We start from the raw sequence: 21,755 nt of genomic DNA on the forward strand, positions 1-21,755 counted from the left end.
TAGCTTAGCTACCGTACTAACGTAGTCGTAGAGACTGATTTGATTTGATTTGATTGATTGATGCTTGTCATTTTTCAGTACAAAGTGTCAAGTGAGACCTAGATCTACATGTATGATGACTGATCACTTCTTTGTGGCTTTATTTACCTGTTCGGGAAGTAGATTGTACGGTAAGTGAGATCTGCAGCTGCATTTATATTTATTTACGTGACAAGAAGATGATGATCATTGATGGCATGAGCTCGGGTTAGGCCAGGTGCAGGCGCAAGGGAGCTCCGCCTCGCATCGCCACCGGCCTCGCCGCTGCCTAGCCTTTGGCTTTGACTCGAAGCTATAGGAATGCCATGCCTTATCATTTAATGGTAGCCTAATCTGAATCTGTTCTGATCCTGATCCTGACCCTCAAGAGAGATATATATAGATGACCAATAAGAGCATTATCGTTCGAGAGAGAGAGTGTTTGCTGCACTTAATTAGATCTATCTAGGCCTAGACTATTTAAGATTTAATTTTAAAGGAAAGGGTGCTTGCCTGGCCTTGTTGAAGTTGTTCTCAGATGTGAGTGTGAGTGAGTGTGAGTGAGTGTGATCATACTAACTCAAACTTTTGACCGTTTTTAACACGCCAAAAATCATATAAATCTTCCACAATTGTTCAAATAACGATCGTGATTTAAAAGTCATCATCTCCCCCTATCTGTTTCGTGTCAATTTTCATATCTTTTTTTGAGTAGTTTTCCTAAAAACAAAGATATTACTAGGGTCTAGATCTATACACTTTCTCACAGGTTTCATGGCAAATCGCTGCACGATGGGTTTCAGGCGGGCGTGCGCTCGTGAGTGAAGTTGGCGACCGTAATCTCAGATCCTCATTAAATTAATGCAAGTAATTCACATTCTGAATTGAGGATGATCCAAGATTATGGTTACTAACTTTTCGCCAGTCTTTTTTTTTTTGGGGGGGGGGTGGGAAGAATCGGAATTGAAAAAGCAACAAACAAATTTAGCCTAGCCCTCCCTTGTCTTCTTGATACTTATTAGCCACATAAAAATTGAATTCCAATTTTTTTGTAAGGTTGTGATATACGCTTATAACCTACTGGTAACAACTAATTTTCATATACTTTTGATTATTAAACAGGTTGGGTACTCACTGTTGCATTCGACGAGTGGTGATGGCTTTGGTATTTTACATCTACGAACTACCGGCAAAATTTTAGAGACAGATACTTCCAAGGACTGAAAGAACTGGTACTCAAATCAAATGGTAAAATGACCCCATTTCAGACTCCTATTTGACTTATATTATAAGAGGAAAATCCATGGTACCCTACAAGTGTTTGGTCAATTTTTGTGGTGGGGTATTCAAAAGTTGCTCCAAAAATCCTTGTGACAGATAGTGATCACAAGAGCTGTGAGATTTGAGATGTCTGTGTTCAGCTCCCTGAGCAGCGTACCAAATGAGGAACCAGTCAAAAAGGCAACCATCAAGCAGAGCCTTTGGTTCCATGAACTTCAGAAATCGTGCCATCTCGCCTGGTCCGCACAATGTCAACATCCTTGAGCTACGACCGGGAAGGTGGCTTCGGATCCAGCACATCCTTGGCAAGCATCAGCAAGGAGATGATGGAGATTACTCACAAGGCGGGTCGTCGTCTGGGCAACCAAATGGCAGCGGCCCTGCCCAGAGACACGTTTCAGAAGGGAGCACCACCATGGAAACCAAAGATTTAAAACAAGCCTCAAATACTACCTCCAATAGTCGTCTAAGAAATCATCTACCCTCGGGGAACAATGAAAATATGCATAACCAAAGCAACTCCAACACTACAGCAAAGAAAGAAAATCATCAGCCCCCATCAGGAAAAGCAGATGCGGGCAGCAGTAGCTCCTCGCACAGCAAGGTAGCCACAAAGCAAAGACAGAGTGTTCAGAGCAAAACATCTGTGAATTCGGAACATGTGCGACGAAACAGACACACTTCCAAATGGTCGAGTCAGGTGTCTCTCATTTCGCTCATGGATGAACCGGGGACTGTGCTCTTCTTTCTTCATGGGGTTGGAGGATGTGCAGAGGTCTGGTACCACCAGCTGCAGTACTTCCAGGAGGCCGGCTTTGAGATTGTGGTGCCGGACATGCTTGGGCACGGCTTTAGCAGAGCTCCTAAGCAAACGGCCGCTTACAAGTTTGAGGAGTTGGCCGAAGACGTGCTCGCCATCTTTGATCGTTATGCAAAGAAGCGAAATGTTCTGATTGGTCATTCATATGGGTAAGATATGTCACGTTTAAGGGCTTTAATTAATGCTAGACGGTAGACCTCATAACAATTTTAAGAATAGATGTTTGATATGTTCTTCAAAAATTTAATGAATGATTACATTTTCAGTTCTTTTTTGGTAGTTCTTGATCAATCCTGCTTAAATTTTATAATCTTTTCAAACTGTTAAAATCTAGTAATTCAAGATTTTTTTTTCTTTCCTGACATTATTTAAATGAACCAAAAAAACATCAAATCTGCTAACTTTTTACCTTAAATAACTGATATACATGTAGAACTCTGCTTTTCAAAGGGCAGGATTGTAATGATGCAAATCTTCCCTTATGCAGGAAACAGGGGATTGGGAGAAACTAACATGTAAAAGAAAAAAAATCACTGTCTCCCCTATACATGACATTAATCCTCCCTTGTACGTAAATTGGTTATGTTTGCTAACCTATCCCTAGGAACTATAATTCTGTTGCAATACTATTATAATATGATAATATGAATTATATGAATATATAAAAAGAATTGTTGTGTTTCTTTTTTCCGCAGGGGATCATTCTGCACCTTGGTTGCTAAGGAGAGGTCGAGGAAGGTCACCAAGGTTGTTCTGATTAGCAATGGAGGTCCTATCCCCCTTTCTCCTGAGCCCTGTCATCTCTTCTGTCTTCCATCCTGCTGTCTTGCTTGCATAAAACCCATCATCAATAGAACATTTGCAAGGTAAAACTTTATTTGCCTGGGAGAATTTTACAGACACAGAGGCCTCTGTCATAAAATTTTGCCAAAATCCATTAAAGACAACTCAAAAAATCTATTAAATTTAATTTTTTACAACTGAAAGTATACTTTAGTTGCATTTAATCTCAATTTCCCATGGATATTAACTGCTTATTGGTACCAACCAATTTATAAATAAATAACAAGAAGGAAGTTTCAACAAGTACATATTGCATGTGATGTTACTATTGATGAAGTTCTTTGAAGTAAAGAAGCATGAATTGACCATTTACTTACCGGTATACTTTTATAGACTCGTACATAGTATCCCTTTGGAAAGTAGACAAATGCTTTTATTTACTCGCACATGGCAGTACATTGAAAAAATCTTACCATAATGTCCATTGACATGAGTCTTGTACCCCTGTTCACACCCCCTTTCACTCTATTGACTATCAAGCTCACATGTTGTGTTCAAATATTCAAAGTTGTTTGATTTTATTTCTCCATCACATAAAAAATGTAAATGTCTTGGCACACAAGAGTGGAATACTGGAGATGCAAGAAAATTCTCAAAGAAACTTACTCAAAATTATAATTAAGAATTTATGTTAAATGTACGACTACTTCTCAAAGAAAGACTCAAAATTATAATTAAGTATTTATGTTAAATGTACGACTACGACTTCATTGTCAATTGAACTGCATGTTATATCTGTTGTAGACAAGCCTTTCATACCAAAGCTGAACGCTCCGCTGTCGACTTGAGAAATGCCTTTGACATCCCAGCGTACGTGCTGCGAGCGACCATGCAAGGGCAGTACTGGCAGGAAGGTGGGAGTGATTACCATTCCTCACTGTCAGTGGGTGTTCTTATCATTCATGGTTGCGAGGATGAGCTTGTGCCACAGAAAGAATCAGAGACTATGCAGGAGGTACTTGAGATAGCTATTTCGTATTAAATTGAATTTCATCATCAGGTATGCAGGGGGCGTTTCACAAAACTTGTCATCAGTGACAAATGACAGTTTTTGTTATCAGCCATACTGAAATCCTTGCTTCTGATTGGTTATATCATCAGATTTTGTCACTGTTTTTTGTCATTTGTCATTGTAAAAAGGCTTTGAGAAATATCCCCAGGTTTGCAGGGCTTGTCACAACATGCACTTGGTGACATGCCCCCCCCCCTCCCCCTCAATAAAAGGAGGAATAAAAACAAGGGAATTGTGCACACAGAATTTTTCAAAAACAATCAAACCGGACCCAAGTAGAACAGAATATTCAACGATTTAATCATTGTGATTTGAAAGGTGGTAATTCATTTGGTTAATTAGGCTATGATGCAAATTTGTTTAAAGATATTATAAAAAACAATACGACCCCAAACAACAGAATGTATTTTTACACTAGACATTCATTGATGAAGTCATCTGTTTGACTACAGATCTATGAATTTGAAATATACTAAGTTTGAAGGAACAATTCTAGTTTTATTTCATTTTTTTAAATTCATCTGTCGACCAGTATGTTTTGAAAATCTGTAGTCAGGAGATTAAACTCTGAATTCTGTAACAGAATACTGTCGTAAATTATTTACAGCAATGAGTTGAAATTTACAGGTAACTAAACAAGTTCATTCTTCTTAATATAATAGTTGATCTGTTTCCTCCTTACATCTATTCTCAGACTATTTATGCATCACAACTGGAGTTGGTGGAATCGGCTGGCCACATGGTGATGGTGGAACAGCCGCAGAAGGTCAACAAACTCCTCCATGCATTCATACTGAAAGACATGACCATCAGTCTGGCTATGCAACGGGGTCATGTGACAAATCACCTGACCAACCCACCAGATGCAGCTGCCTTCCTGCCCTCACCTCTGCAGAGACACAAGACGGTGCCCAACTTCTCCATCACTTGATGGCACGAAACAGGATATCCATTTCATGTATGTCGAGGGGTCAGTGACACAAAGACGTAACTCCATTTGGGCCATTTTGGGAAAAAGTGGTTTATGTGTCACTGAGCATGTGGGCCTTAAGGAGTGAAGTCTAGTATGTTTCTGTTCCGGTAGCCATTGACTTCAATGGGGTGTTGGGTGGAATTACTTCTTTGTGTTTCCTGGAAAGTCCACATTTTACTGAACATCTTGATATCAAATACTCATTTTGGCAAAATATGGAGTTACGTCTTTGTGTCACTGAACCCTCGATGTGAAGTATTTAGTAAAGAATAATTACGTTGCATGTCTCCTTGAATGTATGATCCAGTTACTCGTTTATTGATTTAAAGCCATCTATACAGTGGAAACTCATTATAACGAGGCTCTTGGGACCAAGGAAATTACTTTGTTACATGAGGGTAAAAAAACAAAAGAATATAAAGAGGTGGGACCAGCAGGCTCACCTTGATCTAACAGATACCTTGTTATATCAGAGCTCTTTGTACTGAGGTTCACTGTACTGTACTAGAAGCACTCTCGATAATTCCCCTCCAGCACCATCTCAGGTCAGTTGTAGCAGTATGGTTCCCTAACTCTATGCTTCCCAAGCTGCGATGTTGGTTCTCGCGTCAAGTCCTCTGTCTGCGAAGTGGGAATTGGGTTACATGCAGTTGGTAAGTTTACCACGAGATGGTGCCGTGTTATAAACAGTATGCTAGTGCAAAAAGTTTATCGGTTCAGTGTTGCTTTCAAGGGAACTTGTGGCACTAAGCAGACTATGTATGGCGCATATATATACGATTAATCCTTTATCCACTATGGGTTAAAATCCTGCAGTATTTGAATACCAAAGTCACTTTTGTGTGAAATCTCGTCTACAAATCTTCCAAGGGTACTTTCACTCTCACGTATATGACATCATCATGTTCTACATGCATGTATGTATTCTCAACTCTGTCCCATGAAATATCTTTTTTTTTTCAGGCTGAATGTAAGACTGTCTTAGTGTGCTTAGTTTAGTCCACGAGTGTAAATTTTAGCAGATGCAAATAAGGTTCTTCCAATCCGTTAAAATAGATACGATTCGTCCGTCCATCAGTCAAGGTATCCGCATGGTACTGCCCAATATATGTCATACCAAAGCCATACAGGGCTGTCATCATGTATGCGTAATCATACTGTTCATGTTTATGTTTTATGATTTCTACCATTGTATGGCTGCCTGACATGTATAAGTAGGTAAGACAATCACGTTCTAACGGTTCTTAAAGGCATTATTTAACAATGTTTCCAGGGTAACAAATCTTAGATGCATGGCCCTATATGTTATCAGTGTCTGTGATATGATGTAATACTGAACGCTTATTGCGCTTAAAATAATCATGAAATGCCTCAAAATAGAACCAACCGGCTTAATTGTAAAATTCAAGGGATTCCTGACTGACCTAAAGGTTTATAATTATGATTGCATCATGAGCAAAATCCAGGATTTTGTTCAGAATCTGACACAAAGATGCCCAATCCATTTGAACCCAATGCTAATGATTTGTAAATATTGTGGAATCGGTGTTGAATTTATTCCTTTATTTTGTTTTTATGTATAAAGGTACATGTAGATGCAGGATATTTGAAAAAGAATTTTATTTCACCTTTCAATCTCTTTCACCTGTCCTTTGAGTTTCATAATTTTGCGTAATATACATGTAACGAGATATGTAGATATATACGTTTTATCACCAGAGTCTATCCACATTTCTAGTATAAAGAGATCATTTGCAATTCTATCAGATACATGTATATTTTTGTAAATAAGAGTGCTCCATTTGTCATTTCTGTGTTCAGCCCTCATAAGGGTTTCTCTCATAATACACGTAGGTCTATTCAGATATTAGTATCCAGGAAAGAAAAGATCATGTTTGGATCGAAATTAAACATATTGAAATAATGATACGTGTACTGGTACATATATGCAAATCTAAGAAGAAGCAATGAAATTAAAAGTATATTCAAAGTGCCTTTGTCATCAGATAAATAGCAGATTATTAAAGAAAATCAACTCTAATTTTATAGAAACTTCCCAAAATATAATTCTATGTACACCTGTATATGTATTATGTGTTAATTATAGTCAAAGCAAATGATAAATTGCTGTGATATGTGTCATGGAACAATACAAACACATTTCTTGTGAAAAGAAACGACAAATTTCTTGATTTAAAGATAAAGTTGAGTTCTGGTCATGCGATTGCATTGTGAAAGAAACGTGTGGAATCGATCAGAAAAGGTTGATCATCTAGCATACAAGTATTGGTGTGTACTGCAAGATACTGGGATCATCAAAATGATAAGAAATTCTGCCCATTCTAGGTACAGATACAAGCACTTTTCACAGAAAGATGTATATTGGGCTACACGAACATGTGGCATAAAAATCTGTCCCTGATTTTTATTATGTTACATGCCATATCTAGAATATTAGGGCATTTGAAGAGTCGTGCTTTTCAGGAACATTTTTATCTCATGTTCTTCCACACTTGCACAATACAATGATAATGCTCAAAATTTATTTTTCACCTCTTCCCAGAACTCAACCTTTTCTTGAAACCACTTGACTGCGACACCCATTTTGGACAATATTCAGAACCATATTAAACAGCCATAAGTCAAATAGAAAGACGTGATAATTGATCAATTTATAGTTACAATTAATGCAATACTAGTGTGTTCAATATGCACTGTATTGTAAAGTAACACAAAATTTATTTTTTGTGGGTGTAAACATGAACGTAATAGTAATAGCATTCAAGCAAGACAAGCTTTCAATTTTCTTCTTTTTTTTCTTTTTTTTTAACTCCTTTATATACCGGTAGAGAAGAATACATGTATAATTTGTAATGATTTTTCTGATTGTTTATTTAAACCTTATAGGTAGGATATATCTATTCCGTCTCTAGAAAAACAAAGCAAAATTAAGGGAAAATGCAACTACTCAGTACCCAGGTGATATCCATTGTAATACAAAATGTCAGTTTTTTTTATGTATCAATAAATCAGGAATGTAAACAATTGTTTATGTCTAACATTCCGTCTCGTTTGAGGAAACACCAAACTATTCATTTAAAAAATCAAATTTAAAGAAGAAAAAATACCCAATACCTGATGAGTAGTCATCTCATTTCCACTTCTTTGTGTTGTATATACATTGTATCTCATATAAAATGCTGAAGTGAATCAAATGGGTAGTACAAATTAGTTAACTTTGTATGTATTCGGCATGTACTTTATTGTGTCATGATTCTGTTCTTCTGTTTTAAGCCTTGGTAATGATAAAACCATCACCCTACACTTTTACCTGTATAATTATCATTAATGTAACAGGAGTAAGTTTATCATTTCATTGAGAATTCATTCAACATGATTTGTGTTGCCATATTTTACTGTACAAGTACCTTGAAGTAATGTGTGCTAGATGTGGAGTTTCCACACTACTTCCCCAAACCGTCCAAATACTAGTATGCTCACTCACCTTGAAAATCAAAAGTGTGTACCATTTGTATGTAGTTTATTTATCATGTAAATATGTCATTGCATTAAAACAAAATGTCTTTTTTAAAGTTACGTGTAGTGTGATTCATTTTTGTTTCTGTAATGTTTAATAGAGATCATACACAGTAAGACTGGGAAATGGGTGGAGGGAGGACAGACAGAGAGAGAGAGAAGGTGGGCATAATACAATGGAGGACAGACAGATAGAGTGATGACGGGCTTAATACAATTGAGGACAGAGAGAGAGAGAGCCGGAGTGGGAATAATACAAAGGAGGAGAGAGAAAGAGTGAGAGAGGGCATTTGGACAGAGACAGAGTAAGAGAGAGAGGGCATAAAGACAACGGAGGACAGAGAGAGAGAGAGAGGGCATTTAGATAGAGAAAGAGAGAGGGCATAAAGACAACAAAGGACAGAGAGAGAGAAGGGCAAAAAAATAATAGTGGACAGAGGAGGAGGAGAGAGAGTGGGCATAATACAATGGAGGACAGAGAAAGACAGAGAGAGGGCATTTGGACAGACAGAGAAAGAAAAAGGGCAATGGGCAATGAAGGATGGAGAAAAAGAGAGCATAAAGACAATGGAGGACAGAGAGAGAGCGTGGGCATAATTAATACAATTGAGGACAGAGAGAGAGAGCATAATTGATGCAATGGAGGACAGAGAGAGAGCGTGGGCATAATTAATACAATGGAGGACAGAGAGAGAGAGCATAATTAATACAATGGAGGACAGAGAGAGGGCGTGGGCATAATTAATACAAGGCAGGACAGAGAGAGAGAGAGAGGATAATTAATACAATGGAGGACAGGGAGAGAGAGAGAGCATAATTAATACAATGGAGGACAGAGAGAGAGAGAGAGAGAGTGCATACTACAATGGAGGACACAGAGAGAAAGGGCATTTGGACAGTGAAAGAGAGAGGGCATAAAGACAATGAAGGACAGAGAGAGAGCGAGCATAATTAATACAATGGAGGACAGAGAGAGAGAGAGAGTGCATACTACAATGGAGGACAGAGAGAGAGAGAGAGAGTGCATACTACAATGGAGGACAGAGAGAGAGGGGGCATAAAGACAATGGAGGACAGAGAGAGAGAGAGAGTGCATACTACAATGGAGGACAGAGAGAGAGGGGGCATACTACAATGGAGGACAGAGAGAGAGAGGGGGCATAAAGACAATGAAGGACAGAGAGAGAGAGAGAGTGCATACTACAATGGAGGACAGAGAGAGAGGGGGCATACTACAATGGAGGACAGAGAGAGAGAGAGAGTGCATACTACAATGGAGGACAGAGAGAGAGGGGGCATACTACAATGGAGGACAGAGAGAGAGGGGGCATACTACAATGGAGGACAGAGAGAGAGAGAGAGTGCATACTACAATGGAGGACAGAGAGAGAGGGGGCATACTACAATGGAGGACAGAGAGAGAGAGAGTGCATACTACAATGGAGGACAGAGAGAGAGGGGGCATTTGGACAGTGAGAGAGAGAAGGCATAAAGACAATGGAGGACAGAGAGAGGACATTTAGACAGAGAAAGAAAGAGGGCATAAAGACAATGGAGGACAGAGAGAGAGGGCATTTGGACAGATAAAGAAAGGGGGCATAAAGACAATGGAGGATAGAGAAAAAGTGGGCATAAACACAATAGAGAAAGACAGAGAAAGAGAGGGCACAAAAACATTGATGCACTCGAAAAATTAGATGCATCTGTAAATATTTCTATGAATGAGAATGACAGAGATTTCGTCCAAATTTAACACTTGTAGTTGTCACAATCTTGTCCTGGGAGTCCAAAAATAATAAATCAAGAAACGCTTCTTAAAGGTACTATGTCCCATTTGCAGGCCCCAAAAACATGAAAAGGTTCAATTGCACCGGCATTTAAAAGATAATAACAATTTAGAACTCCCCTCAAAATGAAAGGGTTTGAAAATGTCTTTTTGTGGGAAAATAACGACTGAAATCTTCCAATGATACTGTTCACCCTCACATGACATCATCATGTTCTACATGCTTATATTTGTTCTCAACTCTGTCCCACAAAATCTTTTTTTTTCTGGCTGAATGTAAGACTCTCCTAGTGTGCTTAGTTTAGTCCACCAGTGTAAAATGTTAGCAGATGCAAAGAAGGTTCTTCTACTCTGTTATAATAGATATGACGAGTCCGTCCATCAGTCAAGGTATCTGCGTACCAAGGCCATACAGGGCTGTCATCATGTACGCGTAATCATACTGTTCATGTTTATGTTTTATGATTTCTACCATTGTATGGCTGCCCGACATGTATTATTTTTAAGTAGGTAAGACAATCACGTTCTAACGGTTCTTAAAAGCATTAACAATGTTTCCTGGTCAACAAATCTGAGATGCATGGCCCTATATGTTATCAGTGTCTGTGATATGGTGTAATACCGAAGCCCTTGAAAAATTGCGCTTAAAATAATCAAATAATAAAATAATGACCGTTAGTTGTCGAATCGACTTTAGTGATTGCAATCATTTTAGTATTGTAATGGTCTGATTTTCAGAGCCTTGTACTGAATGGTCGTACATTTTTGCTGCGCATAGATTCAGTCAGTTTAATTTAGGCCATTACAAGAAGTGGGTTATTGATGTAAAAAAATGCTTATGTACCCTTTACAGCTCATTTTATGTATGTTTTTACCAAAGTGTCTGACAGTGTAGTCTAGAAAGTAAAAACATGTTTTCTTGTATAATTTGAATAATACTAGGACACAGGGTGACATATTCATAATTCCTGCAAAGTTCTACAAAATTTGATGTTGGCTGCAAATGGGACAAGTTACCTTTAATACACATTATTCACAATACCCTTTCACATTTTGCAAACATACTTGGTCACAACTTCATCAAATCATGTAAATAAAGTAAACCTCACAAGGCATGTATATTAATAATTTTATTGTTGCATGTGTCATTACATAGGTACAGTGTGTCACAACCTCTCCAGTCTCCACTATGAAGAAATATATAAATTCTGTCTTCTACTAAATGAATAAAATGGGGGGGGGGGGGTCAAAGTTAACAGTTCCTTTTCTGGGGCTATTTCAGTGACTTGGTCCTCTGCAATTATCCACTAACAAATCGGACACGAGTATATCAATCATTTACTTTCTTAATGCAAGTATGCAACTGATCTGATCACTTCTGACTCGACCTGACAGATGCTTAAGCCTAAAAGTGGATACAGTAAGGACATCCTCAAATCTCTGGAGAAAAAAAATCTTGCATTATCGGAACTTCATGCTGTCAGAAAATCTGAACTCTTAGATGAGAGGGTTAAGTTTGAAGTACATACATGTATGTACTTTATGTATTATTAATGAGGCACAAATATCTCATAAAAGAGAAAGACAGGACTTCCATGAATTATTTTTTTAAAGAAAGAAAAGATTTGTGGGGGATTATGGAATCTTGTTGCTCTGTAAACCTGAACTGCACAGGAGAAACACCCAAAGCAATCACTTGAGACTGACTGAAAGCAAGGCTCCACACTAACTTTTTGTTTAAAGGGGGCCGAGATTGACTGTTTTACAGTCTGTATGTACAATCTCTACATAAAAACTTCAAAATCTGAGGGGTCAGGACATAGATCTTGGGCACCCATGTCTCCTAGGCGCCTGTTAGTGTCAAGCCCTGCCTATCTTATACATGTAAGTCTGCCTGTATGATGCAAGTATAGATCATCTGCGCTTGCTCCTTGATAGCCTATGTAGGTACCCTTTAATAACAAAAAATATGTTTTCCAGGCCTCAGATTCGTCTACTGATCTCTGCTTTCCTGATCCACATTCCACCAGCTCCAAGATCACTTCCAAGCGTATTTCACTCACACACAGAACATCCTCCAGGTCGTGATGCTCCTGCCAAACTGGTTGAACGCACAAGGTTTTCCTCATCAGAAGGCCTGGACAGCATACTGGATACGGGGGCAGAAAAGCTGGACTTTGATCTGATGACGAGTGAGGAGATCTTGTCGATCAGATCCAGATAAGATATTTGATATCAGTCTATTGTTATTTGGTCCGATGTTTCACTCAGACCAGTAGGACAGCGTTGATGCAGCCATCGTTTTCAGGGTTATTTGTGACTTGCGCATATTTACCTGTAGAGGAAAGATTGAAATATTAAAAGATTCAAATATTAGATCATGTATACAAGGATACCATCTGATTTCCGGCAACGGGATGCGAGTGAGAGCTCAATAATTATACATGTATGAAAATTATGCCATTTCAGGCTTTCAGCAATTCAGGATGTGAACTTTGGTTCTGGCAATTTACATTAAGCAGTAATGGTATTGCTGCATAGACTTTATCCCTACAAAATGAGAAAACACTTACAGAGATGCCAACCCTATAGGATGGTTGTCATTAACATTTACCTCATTTTTCCAGAACAAGTGGGGGTCTTTCCGGAAGGCAAGACAACGCAGCATATTTTTTGCGTAAAACACCCAATCACTCTTACTGCGAACCTACCATTTTTCAGTTCAAAATAAATATGTGCATCAAAAACATTTTAAAAAATCTGTTTGCAGTCATATGATCTCCTCCTCGGGTACTCGCTCTTTTCAGTGAATCCATGATAATATTCAGGAAGAAAACACCTTGTTCAAGCGTCTAACGGCAAATCCAAGTCCACAGTCAAAATGGCAAAACTCGTATCCTACACACTAATGCACACCACACGTACTGCCAGTACCAGCCCAGGCCGCTACGCCCGGCGTTCATGAACATCATGCCCTTGCTTGAATCACCGTGCACATGAACATCCACCATCATGCTCCCCCAAAACGCACAACCGCGCCTAGGCGTGCTAATATCAAAATAATAATGACGGCGGCCACGTTCTTTTGGAATAAAACAAGATGCCGCCGGATGGACCATGTGCGCATACGTGTAGAGGGCGAAAGTGCCCATCCAGTGTAGTCAAATTCAGTGAACTTTTAAGTAAATGCCTGCGCGACATGCAGCGTTGTGTACAGAGGCTATGTGTAGATAGGCGGCACATGCTATAATCATGGACCTACTAATGCTATAATGTACTTATTTATCGTTTCCCGTTACATTTTGGTTGTTTACCGTAACGCTGTAACAAGAGCAATAAAACCGTAACAAATACAGCGAAATCGTAACGGTTGGCATCCCTGCACTTATTAAGAATGCTATTAATACAGGGACAACGTGACATAACGAGGTCGGCTATAACGAGGCAACGGTTATAACAAGGATATTTTCACAGGCCCAGATCAGTTTACATATAATTAGATGGTAGCATGAACCTTTTGAACCAAGGCGAGACAATAAATGAAAACTCACCCCAGACAACTTTTCCTCCTTGTGTCACCATTCCAAGTTCACTGACATTGACCTTCAAGAAAGAGAAGAAAGAAGGGGAAAAGACCATTATAAAATTCTTATAAAATGCAAATTTACTGACTGACCGAAAAAAGCGGAAACAAGAATATCAACAGGGAACTAGCTGACTGCAAAGTGTAGAGCTGTCTCCACTTTTCTTACCAGCTTTTAAAGTTAGAAAAATTTCTGTCCTACTTTGATAAATAGTTCGCCATATGTAGAAAACCTCCCCCTGCACCCATTACAAGCTTTGCTTTTCATTGGCTTCCTGTTCTTTGTCACTATTGGTGGAGTACATGAAATATATTTTGCATTTGTTTCTGATTTTTTTAATGACTTGGAAATAAAACACTTTAAATTGAATTGAATTTCAAAGATGAAAATATGTCTCACTTCCATGATAGTTCTTACTATTAGAAACATATCACTTTGTTTATGACAGTTCTCTGTGAGAACTTAAGTCTGAAGTTCATGGCTCAAATCAAACTTTAGACATTGTGATAACAGGGCCAAATCCTTAAGATTTCAGGGAAATTGACCTATTGAGACACAAACTATCACCACGTTTGAAGCTCATACCATTACTGGCTAATAAGATGTCTTGATAATGAAGCCAATACCTGGTATTTCATAAATAAGACCTCTATGACCTTAGACCTTTGACCTACTTACTCCAAAATCTAATCAGATTGTCATCCTATGATGATACATACTATCACCAAGTTTGAAGTTCATACCTCAAATGGTTTTTGGGATACAGAGATTAAAAGAAAGCGGGATGGACGGACAGACAGACAGACAACCACAAACATAATGCCTCCTGCACCAACTTCAGTGGGAGGAGGCATGAAAGTAGGTTTTACAAATGTCCAGACTTACTTCGATGATGGTTCCTTTTGTGATGACTCCTAGCGATGTGTACATGGGTGAGCTGGGATTCTTCTTGACTCCAATCAGAGGTAGACAGAATGTAGCCTTCAGTTCGGGGTGAGTGACATGGGCCTTCTTGAAGCGAAGGGCCTGAAAAAATGGACCGGACCAAAAAGGATAGATTTTATATTACGGTAACTTACAAAGGTATAATGTACATAAATCCAATCCAATCCAAAAGATATATAGCGCCTTTTCCTTGCAGTTACAGTTACCGGTACATGCCTTACTAACACGAAATGGCTCTATACAGTAACTCGTGCAAATTGATGTATTCATTATTCTGTAATTTCGAATCAAAAACATTAACATCAAAATGTGAAGATGACATTATGTTATCATCCATTTAACGATAATATGCTTTATTAGACTAAATCCTAAAGATATCAGTCACTGCAAATTTTATTTGTATGAAGAAAAAAAAGTAGAGAATCACCTTATAACCAAGTGAGTCAAACATATGTAGGCCTAACTTTGTGATCGTTTCATTTTTTTTTTTTTGGCTTAATCCATTAAAGTAGCCTGTGGAGGGCTAAATATTACTATTTTGTTTAATCCTTAAGATATGCTGCATTGGAACTTTTGAACGGCTTTCATAGTTGATGAGGTTTAAACACATGACCCATCCATCTCAATCCACTTCTCTGTACCACAGTTTCTTCCAAATCCAACCTTTCCATGAGCTCACTTATATTTCTTTTTATCAGACAGTTTCACACCACACATCTTCCATACCATGGGTCTTCCACGAATATAAAATATGCTCATCAGCTCATGGGATAAACATTTGTATCCCACTCAAGGCCATTCAATATTATTTAAATATGTCACCCTCCCAACACTCTAAAATCATGCATGCCTGCCCAAACTACACATTGTATCCAATTAGCGCTTGAATGACAACCTAGAATACATCAGCTGCTGCTCGGTCGCACAAACCAGGACGTTGCCCAAACTGACAGCTAACCTCAGCCAAACAGCATACTTATCCTTCATTATCCTTAAAAAGACATTGTGAACTCACCATTGGTCTGATGAATCTCTCATATTTCGGTGGTTTTCTTGTGAAACCTTCTCCAACATAGGTTACTTTGGTGACCATCCTCTTCCAGGCTTTAGCTACAATAAAGAACAGATTAACACAAAAAGGGATGAATATGAATTTGAATATAATAAGGTAAAACACATGCATTTTTTAACAAAAAATCAGCACTAACGGTTCCTCACATACTCTCTATTTACTTTTTTAATCTCTCTCTCTCTATTTCACCCTCTCCCCCCCCCCCCCCCCCTCTCAATCTATCTCTCAATCTCGAACAATTGATTGATCGATTGACCATTTAAACAAAACAAACCTTTACTAATTATGCTTTGAATGAGAAGTCATGAAGATGCCAATCTTCTAAATGTGAATCATAAATTCAAACTTATCTGACAAAAGTGAACACAGTGACATCAGATCAACCTGATAAAATTCATGAATCAACCTGACAAAGAACTAGAGATCATCCAGCATACAGCTCCCTTAAAATATGAAGACGTCATTTTATTAAATGTTATAAAACTTGGAGAAGCGTCTATGGCATGTTGGTGCCTCAGAGTCATACCTCCCCTTTCACTTTGGTGGATGATTAATCTCCCTCCCATCTATCAATTACTGCATATGCCACAAAAAATTAGGCTTGTCCTCATCAGCTCGAGATTGCAAAATATCCTGATATTTGAACTATCCCGATCGCATAATATCCAGTTAATTTGCGTCTTCATTAGCCCGAAGTTACAATTAGCAGGATATTTGGTCGAGATAATCATCCCAAGATATCTTGGGCTAGTATGCAAAATATCCCGCTTTTTGTCCGGTGCGTCTTCACCAGCCCGAAGACTCGCACTATGCGCAAACGCTAAACAAAATATCTTGAGCTTGAGTTTCAAGGTCAAGTCTCGAGCTGATGAAGACGTGATTTGAAACTTCTGGGTTATTTCCCAAATCAGAAATAGCGGGCTATTTGGCAATCTCGAGCTGATGATGACAGGGCTATTGTGAAACCGCTAAACCACTTACTTTTCCTCTTGCCTGTCCTGATGACCTTGAAGACCTCGTTCTCTCCTTGACCTCTGACCTTGGGTAGGGGCACATCCCACTTGCCCGCCTTCTCCTTCCTCTTCTGCTTGATCATGTTGGACAGGACCTTGGCCCTCGTCTGACCCTCTCGGTCCAGGAGGTAGGCGGGCACAGCGCCCTCTGGAACCTCTTCCTTGTTGCGTTTCTTCGTCTTCTTCTCCTCGTGCATCTTGATGCTGAAGAAGAAACACGAGCCAATAATTAATGTGAAGTGGTGATTCTTTTACTACATATGTCGCACAGAGACATTTATTTTTAGATAGAATATACACTTGTTCAAAACTAAAATAATTGCAAAAAGCAAAATTCATCATCATGTTGAGTATTCTTACCGGTAATGTCAAAATATACTGATTAAGAAACATGATCCAATAATGACTGTGATGTGTTGACCTTTTACTACATATGTTGCACCGCGAAATATCTTTTCAAATAGAATATACACTTGCTCAAAACTCAAATAATAGTTGAAAAAAAAGCAAAATTCATCATTGTGTCGAGTATTCTTAATATCAAAATATACTCAGTGCTGCTTCGAGTGCTATGATGCACATGGACATGTTGAGGTCCTCTATATAAGCAATATTCTCTCTTAATGTTAATAAATTGTTGTACTTACGTTTTCTTCATCTGTATTTTCTCATTATGTCGCTTCTTGTTGTACAGCTTAGCTCTGTAATAAAAGAATACAAATCAACAACATGACGTACCGATATCTTAAGAAAGTGAGCCTCGCATCTATGAAGTCTCTTTTATCAAACATATGAAACCACCTCTGTCATTAATTAGTTGCCTTGGTAGCCCAGTAATAATCATAACAGTAATAATAACTTTGTTTAACCGGGGATGGTAGTCTTCCTGGGGGCTCTCCAATTGTTGTTATCCAATAATTGCCAGATAACCATTTACATCTGACTGGAGGGTGGCAAACGTGGATTAATGTCTTGAAAAAGAAAAATAAGTCCCGGGCTGGGATTTGAACCATCAACCGTTGGATTGAGCGTCAAGTGAATAAACCACAATACCACAGCGCCACATCAGTAACACTGATAAGACCAATATCAAACCAATGATAGACAGAACTAAAAACTACATTACCCCAAAATGACTAACTAGAAGGAGAAGATATTTTCTCTCCTGACAATCCGTCTACAAGGTCATGTACAGTCAAACCTGTCCATAGTGACAGCCCAAGGGTTACACAAAAGTGGTCTTTGTAGACAGGTTCCTTTAGTACATGTTTCAATGAGAAACCATTTTCAAGGGAAACCAAATATGTGGTCTTTCTAGACAGGTAGTCACTAAAGCAGGTTTGACTGTATATGATGTCATCAGTGGTCAACTGGGTTGGGGGCATGACTCGGTACCATTGACAGGTTTATCAGATGATTTCAGCAAGGTGTCCCTATCAATTTCACTCATGATAAGCCCTACAAAGATCATTAAATCTGACAATTTAAAGAGCCTTGTCCTTCTAAAACAGAGCAGAGGATGAAATGCGCAAGTCAGATGTACAAATACAACTTTAGAACAATAACAAGACTATTAGCATAGTATTGATTTTTGTTTTAAATCCAAAACTTACTTGATTCCTGTCAGCATGCGAGCTTTGTGTGCCCTTTCATGGGGCTCACGAGCCTCCTTCTTCCTCCTGTAAAACACAAAGAAAAAATTAAAAATCTTCCATTATAGTTCATTAAAAAATCATATACAACTTGAATTCAAAGAAAGTAATAGGCCATGTATAAAGAACAATTTACAGGTATGATACACTCTGTGTTAAGGCTATTTCTATAATCATAGAAGATTATTAAGACTTCAGGTAGAAAAATATATATCAAAAAGGATGATTACATTTGTTTCCACTGCTCTTTGCGAGATTTCCAGAGCGGGTTTAGACCATTCCAGAGCAAGTTCACTTTCTGTTTGTGTGAATTTTTGCTAGAGACAATATATACAGTTGCTAGATGTACACGTACAGTCATGGAGAAAATTCTTAGACCACAAAGTTATTTATGTCATTTTGTGGTGACTACAAAGAAATGCAATACAGTGATAGCAAGAAACAATTGCTTTGATTCATTCAAGAGAGTATGAAGAAGAATCAAATTTTGCTAGTTTGATGCACAATGCCATTCCCAGATATAGAGCTTGACCTAGATAATAACAAAAAATCCACGGTTGCAAATATGACACAAAAAATAAGATATCGAGAATTTCCAATTGCTTACTTTCTCTCTTCATGATCAAGACGCTGTCCATAGCGCTTCCTGTGCAGTTCAATATGCTCGTTCTGAGGCTGTAGCAAATAAAAAGGAAGAGAAAAGAATAAGATCAAAGTAACTGATTTGTGAATAGTGTAAATGGCGCATATGGCGTATATCCTCATTACGGTAGATACCTTCACACAGGCGCTCACCCACCCGCAACCCACCATTGGTATGCACTTGAACTTGTATTGTGCAGCGGTTTGCCGTGAAATAGAGTCTAGTGTAGACTAATATCAATGATTTTCCGAAAAATACTCCAAAAATAACAAGAAAATTGACACGAAACAGGTAATAAACATAACAACATATAACTCATGATCTTTATTTGGACATTTAATGAATATTTACTTCATTTTGGGTATGTTTTAGTAGGATATCTCCACGCAGGAGTTACGGGTCAAATTTTGGATAGGTTTCTGAACAAGCGCCGGAGGAGGAAGATCAAAATGAAAGATGGAGAAGAGGAGTAGAAATACATGATGATAAAATAAGAGATATGAATACAATATGATATTATATAGTGAGAGATAATATTAGGGAATATTAATTATGGTAAAATTCGAAATTTTGAGTAAGGATAAAAATGGTTAGAAGAGAATACGACTACCATCTCCCTTTAAACTACACACGCATGGCATGCACGACAATGATGACATGGATTTCCATACATGGGACAACACAGCACATTCCTCCTTAAAATCGGCGAATTGGCACAGATTCACAAGCAAATATTCCAATAAATCGAACTGGTAATAGCTTCGTAATATTGAAGAAAAGATTATGAACTTACCATTTTGATGAAGTTGTGTTGATGGAGCAACTAAAATGTTAAAATGTGGAGGTGGTGTATCGACACATTGCACAACACATGCAACGTGAGTGAAAGGAAGGTACAGGTCAACGAACTTTTCAGGTGACGCTATTTTGTGTACGTTCCTATAATTCACCCCCCCCCCCCTTCTCTCTCTCTCTCTCTCTCTCTCTCTCTCCGTCTGTCTCTGTACTGTCCCTATATCTGTTTCTTTTTCTCTCTCTCTTTCTGTCTGTCTCTCTCTAGCTGTTTCTCTCTCTCTCTTAATCAATCTCTCTCTCTCTCTCTCTCTCTCTCTCTCTCTCTCTCTCTCTGTATCTTCCTTTTCTCAACTCTGTGTCCCTGTCTTTTCACCGAGTCCAAGATATTTCCATTATATGTATACGGTAGACCTATATACCCACTGATTAAAGGGACTTGGTAACATGTTCATGCAGATGAGAGAAAATGGTGCTAAAGTAATGGTTTCAATGCTAGATATACAATTAAAGATAATCTGAAAGTTTGAGTGAAAATTAACAGACCATAAAGAATGGGAAAAACTAATATGATCGATTCCTAAATTCTCCTAACTTTATCATTTTAATTAAATTAAATCTTAGGTGAATGTAAATCGTCACAAAGCATTGAATTGGCTAGCTCTATTAGCCATTCCAAACATTTACGTGTTGAGAAAAAAAAGCCTGTTTTATGTATTATTTTTGTGGGAAAAACGGTTGGAAGAATTTACTGTTATAGAGGGAGTTATACACTTCACACCTTCAAAGAAAATCTTTAATATATTTCTTGTTTGAGAATTGTTTGCATGTTAGTAGGTTAGTACAGTACAAGGAATATAATAGGTGACATATTTCATACAAAATTAGGCAGTGTTTGTCATTAAACTTCAGCAATGTACCAATTCACTTTTAACAGTTGCGACATCATCATCATCTTTATAGACTCAACCAACACATGGGCACCCTTCCCAAAATGTGACCCCACCCCTTTTGAGGTGAATTTTTCATCTTTTGGGGGGGGGGGGAGCTTTTTGTTTCATTTTTTTTTTTTTTTGCTAGAAAATTTTGGACTCTAGTAGAAAACAAGGCATTGAAAAAGTCTGAAGATCCATTTATTTTGTTTTGTTGTATCTTTGTTTTAGTTTAAAGGTATATGTCCCTTTTGCAGCCAACCTCAAATTCTGTAGAACTTTGCAGGAATTATGAACATGTCATGTATGTCCTATCTGTGAAATTTAAACTTTAGCAGTGTCCTGATATTCAAATTATGCAAGGAAACACGTTTACTTGCTAGACTTCACTGTCAGACACTATTGAGTGACCGACTGGCTTTTTTTCTTCTTTGGTAATAACATACATGTACATAAAATGAGCTGTAAAAGGGTACATGAGCATTTGTCTACATCAATAACCCACTTCTTGTGATGGCCAAAATTAAACTGATTGAATCTTTGAGCAGCATAAAACGTATGACCATTCGGTACAATGGTCTGAAAAATTAATTATTGGCTCTATAGCTCCTAAGTCGATTTGACAACTAATAGTCGTCATTTTCCCACTTGAAGACATTTTCAAGCCCCACCTTTTTTAGGGAAGTTCTAAATTAGTATTATCTTTCAAATGCCATTGGAATTTAACCTTTTCATTTTTTGGCCTGCAAATGGGACATAGTACCTTGAAGGGTAAACACCCCCCCCCCCCCCCCCCCCACCACCACACACACACACACACACACATGCACATGGTAATCATTGCTTCTAAAA

The 21,755-nt window shown here is 38.2% G+C and overlaps 2 protein-coding genes across 2 annotated transcripts; one reads left to right on the forward strand and one right to left on the reverse strand.

Annotated features, from left to right (window-relative positions):
• Positions 1 to 3: 3 nt before the first annotated feature.
• On the forward strand, positions 4 to 8,544 carry LOC577817 (protein ABHD8). The gene is made up of 5 exons (XM_778024.4): positions 4 to 170; positions 1,141 to 2,268; positions 2,815 to 2,985; positions 3,707 to 3,917; positions 4,669 to 8,544. Exons 2-5 carry the CDS (start codon positions 1,460 to 1,462, stop codon positions 4,903 to 4,905), a joined length of 1,428 nt encoding a protein of 475 aa, XP_783117.2. The 5' UTR covers positions 4 to 170; positions 1,141 to 1,459; the 3' UTR covers positions 4,906 to 8,544.
• Positions 8,545 to 11,385: 2,841 nt separating this feature from the next.
• Positions 11,386 to 20,103, reverse strand: LOC577954 (ribosome biogenesis protein NSA2 homolog). The gene is made up of 9 exons (XM_030976953.1): positions 19,973 to 20,103; positions 19,144 to 19,211; positions 18,498 to 18,563; positions 17,532 to 17,585; positions 16,853 to 17,088; positions 15,815 to 15,909; positions 14,740 to 14,880; positions 13,822 to 13,873; positions 11,386 to 12,605 (listed from the first exon to the last, which is right to left on the reverse strand). The coding sequence occupies exons 1-9, from the start codon at positions 19,973 to 19,975 to the stop codon at positions 12,538 to 12,540; spliced, it is 783 nt and encodes a 260-aa protein (XP_030832813.1). The 5' UTR covers positions 19,976 to 20,103; the 3' UTR covers positions 11,386 to 12,537.
• Positions 20,104 to 21,755: the final 1,652 nt, after the last annotated feature.

This window comes from Strongylocentrotus purpuratus, unplaced genomic scaffold (genome assembly GCF_000002235.5).
Source record: "Strongylocentrotus purpuratus isolate Spur 01 unplaced genomic scaffold, Spur_5.0 spur5_scaffold_9, whole genome shotgun sequence".
NCBI lineage: Eukaryota > Metazoa > Echinodermata > Echinoidea > Camarodonta > Strongylocentrotidae > Strongylocentrotus > Strongylocentrotus purpuratus.

Coding starts and splice junctions, on each gene's coding strand:
- LOC577817 (XM_778024.4), top strand. CDS start 1,460: ATGAGGAACCAGTCAAAAAGGCAACCATCAAGCAGAGCCTTTGGTTCC. Junction 2,269..2,814: donor CTGATTGGTCATTCATATGG/GTAAGATATGTC, acceptor TTTTTTCCGCAG/GGGATCATTCTGCACCTTGG. Junction 2,986..3,706: donor ATCAATAGAACATTTGCAAG/GTAAAACTTTAT, acceptor TATCTGTTGTAG/ACAAGCCTTTCATACCAAAG.
- LOC577954 (XM_030976953.1), bottom strand. Junction 18,564..19,143: donor CTTGATCATGAAGAGAGAAA/GTAAGCAATTGG, acceptor TGTGTTTTACAG/GAGGAAGAAGGAGGCTCGTG. Junction 17,586..18,497: donor CGCATGCTGACAGGAATCAA/GTAAGTTTTGGA, acceptor CTTTTATTACAG/AGCTAAGCTGTACAACAAGA.